This window comes from Aulonocara stuartgranti, assembly GCF_965226115.1.
Source record: "Aulonocara stuartgranti genome assembly, chromosome: 18".
NCBI lineage: Eukaryota > Metazoa > Chordata > Actinopteri > Cichliformes > Cichlidae > Aulonocara > Aulonocara stuartgranti.
This window is the reverse complement of record NC_138954.1, coordinates 6,831,892-6,846,456: the sequence shown is the minus strand read 5'-3', so window position 1 is coordinate 6,846,456 and position 14,565 is coordinate 6,831,892. Positions and strand designations below refer to the sequence as shown.

The following is a 14,565-nucleotide window of genomic DNA, read 5'->3' as shown; positions in this document are numbered from 1 at the left end:
GGCCATGTATTCTGTAATCTTTAGTGGAATACATTTTAAAAGCAACCTTCTCAACATTGACAAAGACCTAAAACTTACCACCAACGACTGGCTAAAGAAGAAGCATATTACGGTCACTGAGTGGCCTAGCCGGTCTCCAGACAACAATCCTATCAGTGGAAGGAGCTGAAGCTTGAACTTGCCAAGAAACCCAAAGGATTCAGAGAGATTCCTCTTTCTGTAAAGAGGTTTGGGCTAAAATACCTTCTGAAATGTGTGCAAATCTAGTGACCAACTACAAGAAACATTTAGTCTTTGTGCTTGCCAACAAGGGTTTCTCACCAAGAACTAAATCCTGTTTTGAGTTGGGAGAATACTCATCCATTCACTTGCAATGTAATGTATAATGTTTCTGGATTTTTGGTAGATATTCTGCCTCTGCCATTAATATGAAAGTGCAATAAAAATAGAGACTGTTCGTGTCTTTGTAAGTCAGCAAACATACAAACTTAAAATCCCTACTGTATGATTTATACTTGTGTCCCAATAACAGTAGAGAAAATGGAATTTGATTACTATTCAAAGAATTGCTTTTTCTTGGATTGCAAATTACCTCTGAAAAACCATATGTTTTTATGTAGTTTAATGCTGTATGCAAGATTCTTTACACATATGCTGCATGGCATCCTAGAGTTTTGTTGAAACACTAAAAAAGTCAACTGCGTATGTCTAATGGATCTGGCCTACAATAGCACATATCAACTCCCAGCTCTGTCTGAGCCTCTCTGGGGTGCATAAACAAAACCCTTCACAATTTACACTCAGCAATGCCCTGACCCTGCATTACTTACTCTATCCAGCCAGCATCTGCTGCTCAGTGACTCAGCTTCCTATCAGCTGCTGTGGCTGAACTCAGTCTGGCATCCAGGAAGGAGTGTTAGGCAGAGATCCCCCCCTAAGCTTAGCAAGAACTGCTGATCTCATCCAGCTATGCATTCATTTCCAGTAACAGTACAGATAGTGTTTTTCAGTTTCCCTGGTAGACTGCAAGAGTGAGTGTGTGTGTGTGTGTGTGTGTGTGTGTGTGTGTGTGTGTATTACTTTCCCCTTGAAAGCTGTTTGTTATTAACTGTGAAAAGGAAAGACCAACTTCCACAGAAGTTAAACTAAAAGTAATGGTGCAATATTGTTTGACACATAACACTCTCGAGACTGAAGAAGTCACTTGGATGAGTGACGAAACGTTTCTCCCACTGAAAACGCCACGTCCAGATGAACAGGATAAACTTTTTGGGGCATAACATTGTAGTTTGGTTGTTTTTGGAAATATGTGTTTACATATTTGATCACATTTATGGTTTAGGGCTTATAGAGAGTTGTATGTAAGACTGGACACTAAAGAAGGAAAGGAATTTATATGGACTGGGTAGTTAAAATCGATCAAGCTGGAAAGGATGTGCAGCAGTTTAGAATGATTAAAGATAGAGACATAAATGTACTAATGACTGCAGACATTGAGTTGATAAGTTGGAAGGAGTACTTTGAGGAGCTCATGAATGTAGAAAATGAGAAACAGAGGAAGATGGATGGAGGACAGTGACTCAGGAAGAGCAGAGGATTAGAAAGGAGGACGTGACTTCTGCTATGAATGGATGAAGAATGGGAAGGAAGTTCGTCCATACCTGTGGAGATATACAGATGGTTTGGAGATAGGGCAGTATCCTTTGTAAACAAATTGTTTAACACAGTCTTGGAGGCTAAAAGGAGCTGTAGTAACTATATATGGATAAAGTTGATGACAAAAAACATGCATCTATGGGAAAGAGTTGTTGAAGCTATGTTAAGAAGAGAGCTGAATACCAGCAAGCACCAGAAAGAGCACTACAGATATGATGTACATCAGAGCAGTTTGAAGACATAAGAGTTTTATCAGCATTGTAGGGGGACAGATCCACTGGAGCAAAAGCTTCCATGAAAGATGTTCATTAAATTGTAATACAAAACAGAAAATTTGATTCAATATCAAAAGGTAGAAGGAGCGAATAATGAATGTCTTCACGTGCTTTTGAGATGAACACTTAAGTTCCATGTATTAAGTGTGCATACTGTAGATGCTGTGCAAGTCCTTTTATAGACACTGTGTTGTATATGCTGAGAAGCTGTAAGTGTCTGCAGTATCCCAAATAGGAATTGTTTACAGAAGTCTTGCAGTAGTGAAACAGATCCTGTGCAGATGTACCTATGCACCTATCACATCTGCCACTGTACTAGGAATAGAAAAACAACCTAAGCAGCAACAAAGTCAAAAAACATTGCTACACAGCAAACAGATCAAACCTCTGTTAGGCTTAGAAAAGACTGAATACATTTGTTTCTGTTGAACATGACTGATTCGAATGTCACTACAGCCAAACTTTACACCAGCTATTTTTATGCTGTCTCTTTATGGTCTCATTATTATCAGGAACTTAGTTTAAATGTAAAGCTTATGTTATGACTAAATGCAGACTTAACAGAAAAAGGTTATGATACTTATTTTCAACCTCAGTAGCCAATGCTTTTGCTCTGATAAACAAGGGAAACCGAAGTCAGCATGTGATATTTTGCAAGACAGCAGCAGTAGTGTAATGGAGCAACATTTGACCTGTCAATCACAAACAGTTTATGGTAATTTTAATATACTGCAGAGATTTAAAAAAAAACTCTCCAAATATGATTACTGTGGTTTTTTTTGTTGTTTTTCCCTCTGACTCATACAGATGTCATTCAGTTGGTGTTTCCCCTTGGTGCAGTTCATTTGTGCAGATGTGAACACAGTAATCACACTCAGGTGTGGACTAAAACAATCGTACCAAGATTCTTTGGAGGAGGTGGTCTTCGTACGGTTCCAAGTGGTTCATTTATGATGCGATTGTGATCTGAACCAACTACCAGGTGTTTGTTTCAAGTTTGAGCCAAAAAAAAGGTCCCGCAACCATCTATGCTTTGAATTTTGGGATGTAGTAAAGTACTATAGATGTTTAAAGGGCAGGATGGGCTAACAGCTATCAGATTCCAACAAATTCTCCATGTTCTCTAGCCCAGAATACAGCACCTTCTTCCCATGTTTACTGATGTTGTTTCCTACCCAGAAAGCTTAAGTATAATTTCATATATGTGTTTGTTTTTTAAAACCTCCTTTTTATATTCTATTCTTAGGTCTCAGCATATGGCCGAGACCAGCACCTGAGCCTGATTCTGTTGGAGGTTTCTTCCTGTTAAAAGGGAGTTTTTCCTTCCCACTGTTGCCAAAATGCTTGCTCATAGTGGGTCATATGATTGTTGGGATTTTCTCTGTATGTGTTATTGTAGGGTCTACCTTACAATATAAAGTTCCTTGAGGCGACTGTTGTTGTGATTTGGCGCTGTATAAATAAAATTAAAATTGAGGTCTCCTTGACAGAATTTGAAAATTCCTGTACATTTTTCTCATTATTGCCATGTAGCTATAAAAGAGCAACTGATTTTCTACCACAGTTGCTCCAAGGTAGTAACACTTCAGCCAGTTTAATTTAACTCTCCCTTTGCTGTACACTTATGTTCGGTGTTGATCACAACCACAGTAAAACATCAGAACTAGGAATGAAATGGAGAAAAGCAACTGTTCCTTTAGGTGCGGTGCTGATGATTACAAAAGTATACTGATTCACTATGACAGTTCACTGCCATAGATACATTTGGAAAATAAGGCATTGTACGTAACATCAGAAAGAAAACTAAGAAAAACAACAAAAGAAAACAAGGGATATATTCATTTACTAGGCACTGTAAAGCAAGAGAATATTACATGTGATTCGACATTTACTAACCAAGCTAAATCAAGCAAAGCATCAGCCCAAGATTTCTGATTTGACTAGAAGCATTAACATACACTATATTCATGCTTAGCTGATGAGAGAAGCTGAAATCTGAGATGTGTGATACCTCTACTAGCAGCCAATTCTTGAATGTTTTTCCTCTTCTCCTTTTTGTGTGTGTATGATTATAGCTCCATTACTGTGGGAAGTTTGTGAGAAGAGTGGGTGAGAAGCAGCTGCAGCAACTTCAAACTAGATGCTGAGACGCTCAAGTTAGAAAATAAAAAATAATTTCCAATTCCAAAAAACATGCAATTTCTTTGCTGCCCTACATGAAAGGAAATGCAACATTGGGATAATGGAGATTGTTGGTCCAAAGAGTAAAAGCTACTCACTAACAAGCCATGCTAAATATGGGTTTTTAATTGCTGTTTTTGGATTTGAATCTTCACAGTTAGTTGCTTTATCCACTTCCACATTAACAAAGCAGCAACAGCTGAAGGACAGTGTGACTCAGGGTAAAAAAAAAAACACATGGATGCAACATAGCAGTTATTTGTACTTAACAGGATCCAGTTTAAGCATTTTGGGTTAGCAGGGGAATGAAATCCTGTTTCCATTGTCCTCAGTCTAACTCCAGGTTCTCTGGAAGTTTCATCATGTATCCATTAAGCTGTGCAGTTCCTCAAAACTCACAACAGTGACGTAAAACAACACAGGCAGAGTGAGTCTGGGTCACTGAGTCTCTTTCTTTGTACTGCAGTTACTGTAAGCATGACTAAATCCCTACCAGAGAGATACCAACAGTGAGTCCCTTTGGCCTGTCTTTGCAGGAACAATTCCCCAAAGCCTCGTACTCCTCGCCGTAGGCCTCAGACATGTGTAATTAGGTGTAAAATACAGCTGTGTGGAAGGTAGGGTGGGCCTGGGCCATGGTAACACCAAAGGGAGTCGAGGCTCAGGGCCGTAGAGCCTTGAGCTGCCATTGCACAGAGACAATTAGGTCTAAATGAAAAATTGATTTCCACTCATACTGAATGGATGTTAAAACAAAGCACGTAATAAATACCGTCTGGTGACAGGCAGGAGTGCTGGCCGCAGCAGACGAAGCCCCTTGTTAGCCTCGGCAGCGCCAGGTTATCGATCGCCTGTGGTGACAAAGGCGACTCTAAACGAGACCGAGAAGATATATAATTCAATAAACATATCACAGGCCTTTAGATTGAACGTGGCAACATGAGCGTACGGGTGCCACCTTAAATGTCCGAGGTGGTTAGTCTGTTGGTGGACTCTTGACAATTGATAGAGAGAACATTGTGCTTAAATGGATCAAAATATTAAATTATGCACTAAGACTGTGGTGTGTTGTGCAATGCATGATGACATGTATGAAGCTCCGCTGAGACTTGCTGAGATGCAGTCGCAATTCTGACGCTCCTTCCTCTACTGAGCCTGTGTGAAACTGGGTAACGTGGTCAGTCCAAAAATAGTGTTAAGTCATGTTTTGATATCTTTTCCTAGTAAGCTTTAGTTTGAATTACATAAGATTATGTGAAATATTTCAACCCAGGAGGCTGTGGCTACACTATGGCATAAAAATTCAATATTCTACTTGTCATGTGAATTATTTTATACAAACCTTCCAAAACAATTTACTTTTGACATGTGTGGATTGGAAAAAGGGTTTCCGTTTCTGTTTGGGGTTAAAATTAATATTGGAATGTTTAACTGCGAGCTAATCCTAATCTTGATTAGGTCATATTTAATTTTTTGAATACTGCAGAAATTTTGAATTTCCAGGATAGAAATGCAAATTTAAGCTCGACATCTTTTCAGTAATATGGAAATTTGACTCTTTAACCTTGTTAGACCCAACCCATCAAAAAATAGCCAGAAAATTCAGATTTTTTGAAACTGAGATGTTTATTAACCCTTATAACAAAATTCACAAAACTCTTTTTGCTATATCATGCTGTGTATGATATATTTTGATTATATATTTTTTGTATCGTATTTGGTACATTGGGCGTTTTTGGCAACTTCTTGTTAAAAACAATGTCAATTTTAGACAAAAAAGGAGTTTTGTCCATAACATTTTGAAATTATGGCAAGTATTGATCATGTTGATGAGATAGAGGTCTCAGAAACTCATGTATCAAATATGATACAAAAGGCATTATAGGGTTAAATGACTGCATCACCTGTTTTTAAATGTGTACAGGGGAGTCTGAAGCACACTGTCAGTATGAGAGCAGGTTAATGTACAGTAAGTTTAATAAAACATGTCTTTGGGCTACATATATTTATTTTCAATGAGGAAAATCTAATTATGAATAAATATATTCATGTAAAGAGTTGGAGAGATAGTAAACATCTCATAGGCTTAGAAAACAATGTATGTTGAATAAAGGGGAAAATGAAGTCCGTGCAATGTAACCATTGTTTTATCAGGTGGCATTTCTGTTTAATTATTCACTTTATAGAAAGACTGTGTTGGTAAAACTGAACAGTCCTTTTTAGGAGCCATTTGCCAGTGACTTTGAGGATTTCTCCCTTGAAGTAGTGGCAGAAGAGTCTTGTAGCATTGCTACATCACTTTCTGTTCACTTAATATACCCCACTAAATCAAGTGAGCATAGATCTCCAAAAGAGACAGAAGGAAGGACAGAGACTGTGAGAAAGGAAACAGACTAGACAGACGCAAAGTAAAGGATGGACCAAATGGAGATGGCAAAGATATGATGGGAAAAGAGGTAATTAGACAATGAGAAGGAAAATTAAAGAGCCTGACTGAAAGGTTTAAAAACTCTATACAAAGGAAGTGAAAGAGCTTCTGAATAATATTATCACACAGCTGCCTGCGTGTCAAGCAGTGAAAGACTGAGTGACAAAAAAACAGAATAAAATAGTGCTTAAACATAAACACGACAAACTGTGAACATTTTAGAGTTTAATTAGATTTTGATGGAAATAAACCAAAGGAAGTTCTCAAACAATGAAAAAAATGATGGTCTCAGTGAAGCTGAGACTGCATTTGTTGGCACATTATATGAGACATAAAAAAGTAAACAACAAAAACAATAATAAGAAAATGATAGAAATCCCCAAAGCCTTAGAAACATCACCTCATAACAGAATATAGAAGGCTTTGTATCTGCAGCACATTCATGGACTTAATTGCATATTTTGTTCCTCCACTTTAATCTGCTCCGCAGTGACAGTACAGACTTAATAAAATTTACCTTTTTTTAGGGGCCTTTCATCACGCCCTTTGAGGGTCTGTCAGTTTGTGTTTGCCGTATTTGCTGTTTCATATTAATTTATCTATTTTTTTTTTTGGGGGGGGGGGGGGGGGGGGGGCGCCATTATTAAATATGTATGTTTTATACACAACATAATACAATGACTTTAATGTTCTATTTCTGACACACTACATTACAAAGCTACTCAAGAATTATGAAGGTGTTTTAGTTATTCAAACATTTCTCAGAAGCAGGAATTAGGCCTCATTGACCTGAGCCATGCAACCAGTTTTTTTGGCTTGTGCTTGAAAGGTTCAAGAGGCACAGAATGAAAGTCAAAGGCAACAAATGCCAAGTGCTGGTGCAACCATTTTTAAAGCCAGTGCATACATATATTCAACTCCCTGAAACTGGATACAAACATTTTTCTGCACTTCCAAAAAAACGACTGGAGAATGTTTGAGATTTATTTCTGTGCATATGTGTTTTGTATTAAAAATATGCACCCACTGTTTAACTCCTGTGCATAAAGTTTGCACTTGCACTCAGTGTTTTGCCATCAACAAGCCTTGACCTGCCCTGTTAAAGTTATAACTGAACCACCTGTGAACCAGTGCAGAGGCAATGCTGTCAGTTCAACAGAAAAACAGGAATGTACTTAGATTTAGCTCCTTGACGAACTAGATTAACTAGCTGTCCCAACATGATTATTAGTAACCATGACATTTGCTTTCCTTATTTAGCTGAAGCTTTAGCTGTTGGTACAATGCTGTGAAAAAGTATTTGCCCTCTTCCCGATTACTTTTTTTTGGTTTTGCATATTTCTCACACATTTCTGATCATCTAACAGATTTTATTATTAGACAAAGGTAACCCAAGTAAATGTAAAATTCAGTTTTTTTAAACATGATTTAAAAAAACCTACCTGATCCTATCTGAAAAAGTATTGCTCCCTAAAACATTTTTGTATTTTTGTCCATTTTGTCTCATTATTGAATTGTGAACACGAACTGAGGCAAATGATTACTGTAGTTTTTTTAATGTTCTGGATTCTTTTGTGACCTCCTGGTTGAATTGTTGAGTCCATTTGTAGGAACATTTCCATTTGGATCTCACCATGGGTCGGAGAAGTCTCAGATCCTTAAAAATGACTTTATTATCATTTCCAGACTGATAAATGTCTTTGTCAGATTTTTCAATTCATGATGCACCAAATATTTTTAGTTGGTGGCAGGTCTAAAACTGCAGGCAGGCAGGCCAGTTCAGCGCATGGACTCTTCTCCTACAAACAATGTGCTGTAATAAATGCAATATTATGGTTTAGCATTAAGCAGTATGCAGTTTGATTTAAATCCATTGGCGTATTTCCAGTAACATTTTGAGTTCACTTGGGAAATCAGAAGAGATGATCACTGACAAAAATGCTTTGGATTCATGCTCATCTTTTAAGTAATGATTAAAGGTCAGCAGCTGTGATAAGTAGGATAAGCAAAAGAATAAAGATTGCCGAACTGAAGTTACTTATATTAAATGAAGACGCCTTAAGCCTTATTATTATTCATTCATAATAATAACAGTATAAACATCTTCAAAAAACTTACAAGCATTGCAACATGTTAGCCACACTGTTTGTAACACTATGTACTTCTTTTGAACATTAATCCATAAATTTTTATGTCCTGTGCCAAGAGATGTTTGTCTAAATAAAAATACATTCTTCCTCTAAACACCACACTGTATTAATTATTAAAAGTTCTCCCACATGCCATCTCTTGGGATGACGAGTCCCACAGTAAACCTACATGACAGTTCATTCATTAATGAGCTGGGAGGGGGTGGAGGGAGAGTTCCCAGCACCAGTGGAAGAAGCCAGAAATGCCCTTGGGACTAAATGACAGTAATAGTGAGTATAGCATGTTTGTGACAGAGACTGACAGACAGAACCATTGTGCATGGGAGAATGTACAAGATGGAAAACCCAATGACAGTTGGTCGTTATCCTAAAATAAGGTATATTTCTTTCAGAAAAAACAAACTTATCATTAAACCATTTTTTACATGTTCAGAGTCCTCAGTTCAGGTTTTCCAAGCTTTCACTGCCCTTTGTTTTCAAAGCATAATGCCACTTTTGGTGCTGGTATCTAAACCAATAAATCTAATTGCTACCCAATGACAGTAATTTGAACCATGATGTTGATAGAACGCTGGATCACCATGTTCTTGCCAAAGATGAAAATCCTGCATGTGGTAATTTGAGTGAAATCCTATCGATGTTTCTTCTGTCCCTCTGAAGTGCCAGGAAATTGTCAAACATGGTGCTTGTACTGTATATGATTGCAGCGATGCCTGAAATTAATTATAAAAAGGTTTTGATGGTGTCATGGGAAAAGGTATTTGATGTTGTTTTGTGGTTCCCTGCGTCGCATAAGCTGAGTGGATCGCATCATGGTTACGCTGAGATGTGTCTGAACATGTTATTTTGTTACCCGCAGGGCCAAAGGGGTGGGGTACTCTTGGATTCTTGCTAAATTCTGATAATGTGGGACAGTGCACAAAACAGTTTCTCAAGAATTACGATGTTTATTCAAAGTTCAGTTATATTTTCGATTCCAAGGAATTACAGTATACTGTAAAGAAGTGTATATTAAGTATGTTAACAGACACGTCAAAAATACAAGCAAACACAATTCTTTTGATTTGCACTAATCATGATAGCTGGATTGCAGCAGCAACATCTCTGGAGACAGGAAGAATCATGTAGGTAACATGTCACGTGTGTTAATAAAAAAGGATGATCACCTTTTTTGCTTTCAGATTTGAAGAGCCTCTTTAAATTCAAAGGGTCTTTGTCTACAATTCTATGTAATTATAACATCTTTCAAATTCTAAATGATACAGTTCTGGTGAGTAGTGGTGGAGCATGTGTTGCTGTTTAACATTTTGTTGGTAATATTAAAGATGTGAATCTTCAAATTCTACCCACTATGGCTAACTCTAAGTCATACCTCTTAAATAAAAAATAATTCAATTACAGCTGGGGTGGACAAGGCTAAGCATCAGGCTTTCAAATGAATTAAAAGTCTGTCTTGGTCTAATAACAAGACCAAGACCAAAATAATAATAACAAGCAGCCAGTCCCAGAATTATAAATGGTAAAACTCAAATACAAGAGTAAAAATCAAGTATTTTTATGGAAATAAAAGCTTTTTAATAGCCAAATATTTTATGAATTGAAAAAAAAAGCCTTCAGTTTGAATCTTTGCAGATAAGACAGAAACAATACATATAACTCTATATTTATGATGCAATAATACATCTTTCGAATAGAGAACTGACATCAACACTTTAAACTAAGAAATATAATGACACATATGAGGACACATTACTTTTAATTTCATCTCATTTGGTAAACTAAACACAAATTGTTCATTAGAAACTGGCTTCACTTTTCTTTGCTTTTTTTCCTTGCTGAAAGTCTTAACAGCGTATATTGCTTTGAAATGCTACTTCCCTTTGGTGGTTTCTTGGTGATATCATTTCATCAAGGAACTTACTGTGATTTGCATGACAAAGTTTTATCTGGACGGTGAGCTATTCCTTTCCAATAAATGTTTTTGTGTCAGTGCCAAAAAGTTGACGCAGCATTTTCAGTTTGAGGAACATTTCATTACTCATCCAAGTGACTTCTTCAGTCTTAGGTAACTGCAGATTGACCTAACCTTATAAACAGTACAGTTGAATCGTTCAGCTGATTATTGACCGGTAGAGATTCAGCTTTTATGGCTCTCAAATGGCTCCTCATTCAGAGGCTTTTTATTTTACCCTAATTTAGCAATTATGAATGGTTTGTGTGTTGGAAGGCCATATTTTTATGCACTTACTACTAGGGTGAACATACATGAGATTAAGGCCTGATCAAAAGTTTAACATTTTTTGTTCTCCACCCATATGGAAAAGAAATAGTAAAAACTTATATGTGATTACTCATGAAAGTGGCCACTTTCATGAGTAAATCATATAAGGATTACATGATTTACTCATGAAAGTGGCCACTTTCTCATTACTTTCATACATTGTTTTAGTAAGTATCCAAAACATACAAGTTTCATTATATAATTTTTCAAGGGCTCTTAAATCTGTTTTCACTCTTATATGCTTTTCATACAAGTTTCACACAAGACAGATACAAACTTTATAAGATTTATATATATATTTTCCATATGGGCAGAAAAGAAAAATTAAAATAGAAATGGGTTTAGCTTCAGACAGCTCCTTATTTTACAAATTCTACTCTGAGCTTTTCAGTCACCAATATCATTGACATGCAGGTCCTTTTCTGTTTTTGCTTGTTATTTCACTTTTTTTCGACCCACTTGCATTTATAGCCCCCCTCTGTCGCTCTGTATCATTACTCTCCCTGGCTTTTACATAAAGGTATGATCCTAGTCTGTCTTTGAGGATGAGGAGATTTAAAGCACTGCGTTGCCCAATGCCCGCTTTTGATGGGAGTGGGCTTTTGCTGTTCGCTACAAAAAATTATCTCTTACTGCTGGCTCGTTTATGAATCACACATCACTATTGATTGAACATCCTGCCAGAGATTACCCTGTGCAAGTTACACCTAGTCTGTAGGTATTTACCTCAATAAATACAGTCTACCTATGGTAAATGGACTGGTTCTTGTATATACCTTTTCCATTCTACTTGAGCACTCAAATTTCACACCATCCATGGTTTTGTTATGTTTCTGCCACTGACTGATTTCTATCTTACATTCACACATATCACCAATTAATTGGCCAGCAACCACGGATTGAACCACCAACCTTCCAGTTACTGGATGAGGTGCTACCTCCTGAGCTACAGCCATCCCGAGACACATTGTCAGCAGTTTTGTTACCTACAACATCTCTGAGTTCCTGGCTTCAGCAACTGAAAATACTGCATCCTTATAAACAAATCGATTTTCTTGATTTCCTCGCTTTGAGCATGCATCAAGACATTTATGTCAGTGCTTTGACTGGAAATTCAAGTTCCTTCTAGAATGTAAATAATGTATTAATGCGTCTGAGAGATATGCTGGTGTGTTTAATGATATCAATTCAACGTGTACTTTCTAATTTTGTGACAGACACAGAGTTTTCATTGTGCATAGGCTCAGTGTTCACTGTCTAATCACTGCCAGCAACTTCCTAAGCCAAAAGCAAACATGACTATCAGCTGATGCATTGTGGGTTTATGGCAGAATCACAGGTTCAGTCTATTCAACAGCATCAACTCTTTTACTGTTATAAAATATTCACATATCTTAAATATGCATTGCTAACACTGAAAGTCTGTTTTACTCTTTAGAACATATAGGTTGTCTGATACTTTATCTTAATGATATTAACATTTCCATAAGGTCTTCTCAGTACATGAGCTTTCTGCCCAGGAAGCCCTGATCAGATATTGTGGCATTCCAGATTCAGATTTCTGCCAATAGAGATGAGCTTTTCATATTGATAACTTCTGAAGAAATGGAGGTAGATGCTGAATCCATATTCATTGTTTGCCAACTAAAAAAGTAAAAAGTAAAATTCAAGTTAAACTTCATTCTAAAAAAACTCATCCTACTATCTGGGGTCTGCAAAGACCCCAGAGGCATATTATTTTGTCACAGGTGGGTTTTTTATGACTTTGTCGGTCATTCAATTCCTAATTGTGTGACTCCATAGCTTTCTTCTTCTTCTTCTTTTATTTTTTGCTTAGATTAGTGCTTATTTAAAAACACAAATGCTTTTGGATCCCAGTCAGGGCACGACCTGGTCATGGCTCATATGAAAATGAGTGTTGATAAGGCAATTACCCTCCAAGGAGTAAAGGAAACACGTCCGCTGATGTGACTGTGCAGGACTCAGCTCAGGAAGGTCTACTCAACAAAGGTGTTACCTTTGTTCCTGTATCACACGCAGGAAGGTAGCAACAGCATGAGGTAAATTCATTGCCTGCAGTGTCTAACTAGCTGTTGTTGGTTTCAGAAATAGCTGGTCCCTGTAAAGCCATAGTGGGAGCTTGCTTCACACTGCCAGTAGTACAGTAAGTCAGACTGGACAGACAGGGCTACCATTTGTCACTAATACTGTTCATAATATTTATGAACAGTATTGGACAAATGAAAAAAAATATATATATGATAAGAATAAGAATTTCTTGTTTAGGGTTCATGATGTCATCTCTGCTTTTTGTATATGATGTGATTTTATATGTATTATTGTAGGGTCTACCTTGCAATATAAAGCACTTTGAGGCAACGATTATTGTGTTTTGGTGCTGTATAAAAATTAAATTGAATTGAACAGAATTGGTTCTGTTGATTCATGACTTCCAGCTTGAACTGGGGTGGCTTGCAGCTGAGTCTGAGTTGAGATGAGAAGTGAGATCTCCAAATCTGTGGCTGTGGTTCCCAAAAATAGGAAGACTGCCCGCTGCAGACCGGGGGCAAGTTGGAGCACCAAGTGAAGCTCAGGGTCTTGTTCATGAGTGAGGGGTGAGTAGAGCAGGAGAGTGACAGAAAGACTGGTGTGACTGGTGTATCTGCTGTGATGAGGACCTCCTAGGCGAAGTGTATTGGGCCTATCCTAGGAGAGGTGATGAGGTATATGAACCAATGACTTTCCTTACCATTACCCTCTCGTTTATTATCTTATATATATTTCTTTTTTAATTGTTCACTTAAAAGATCCCATGTTTTCTAACATCCATTCAGGCTAAGGGAAATATAAAAAATCTCTTATTTACATTACAGTTGTTTTGCTCTTAATTTTTATTGAAATTCATCCTTCCACTAGTAGTAAAAAATGTGGAAGCTATGCAAATAGTCATAGACAGATGCAGGGAAGTTGGGGAAAAAAAGGAAAATTAAAAATATGACTATGTACATGCATGTGCTGTGGAAATGTAGGTTGCAGGACATGGAGAAGCACTGACAGCACCAGTAGAAGAGCCTGCAGCACTCTTTACATGAATTGGATCACCTCACAAGTCTGCACAAGAGAACCAGTTTACATAATCAAAGCCAGGGAAAGCCCTGAAGGGAGAAATAGATTTGTTTCACACAGTGCAAATGATCTGCTTCTTTTTTTCCCCTTATAGCTGATCATAAATGTACCCAAAGCATTAATTTGTCGAGATGCTGATGAAGAGGTATTGTTTAGATGCCTTCAATTTTCATGAGAGGTTCGCTGGCTAAGAGCTTGACGTCTGAAATATTCAAAGCATAATATTTTGTATTCATTAATTATTACATAGTCATTTAGCCTCGTATAATATTATATGGGTTTTGGATTGTTGTTGCACTCGTATACTGTATCTCAGACCTTTGCATTAGTACACCGTGCACACTAGATACTAGGTACACTTGAGTGCATGCAAGTTATTGTTCTCCTAAATCTAACGCCAACTGATCACCTATCAGAAATAATACTTACAATATGGTAGCTTCTTCACTTTCTGACTTACAACTTGCC

The 14,565-nt window shown here is 37.3% G+C and overlaps 1 protein-coding gene across 1 annotated transcript in view; it reads right to left on the bottom strand.

The window, feature by feature from the left end:
• Window positions 1–13,960: 13,960 nt before the first annotated feature.
• The window catches only part of LOC309693110 (uncharacterized protein), a 72,004-nt gene continuing 71,399 nt past the window's right edge, over window positions 13,961–14,565 (bottom strand). Inside the window, exon 5 of the mRNA XM_082512091.1 lies at window positions 13,961–14,082. Coding sequence (XP_082368217.1) covers window positions 14,075–14,082 — 8 coding nt within the window. The 3' untranslated portion in view covers window positions 13,961–14,074. The remainder of the gene's footprint in view (window positions 14,083–14,565) is intronic.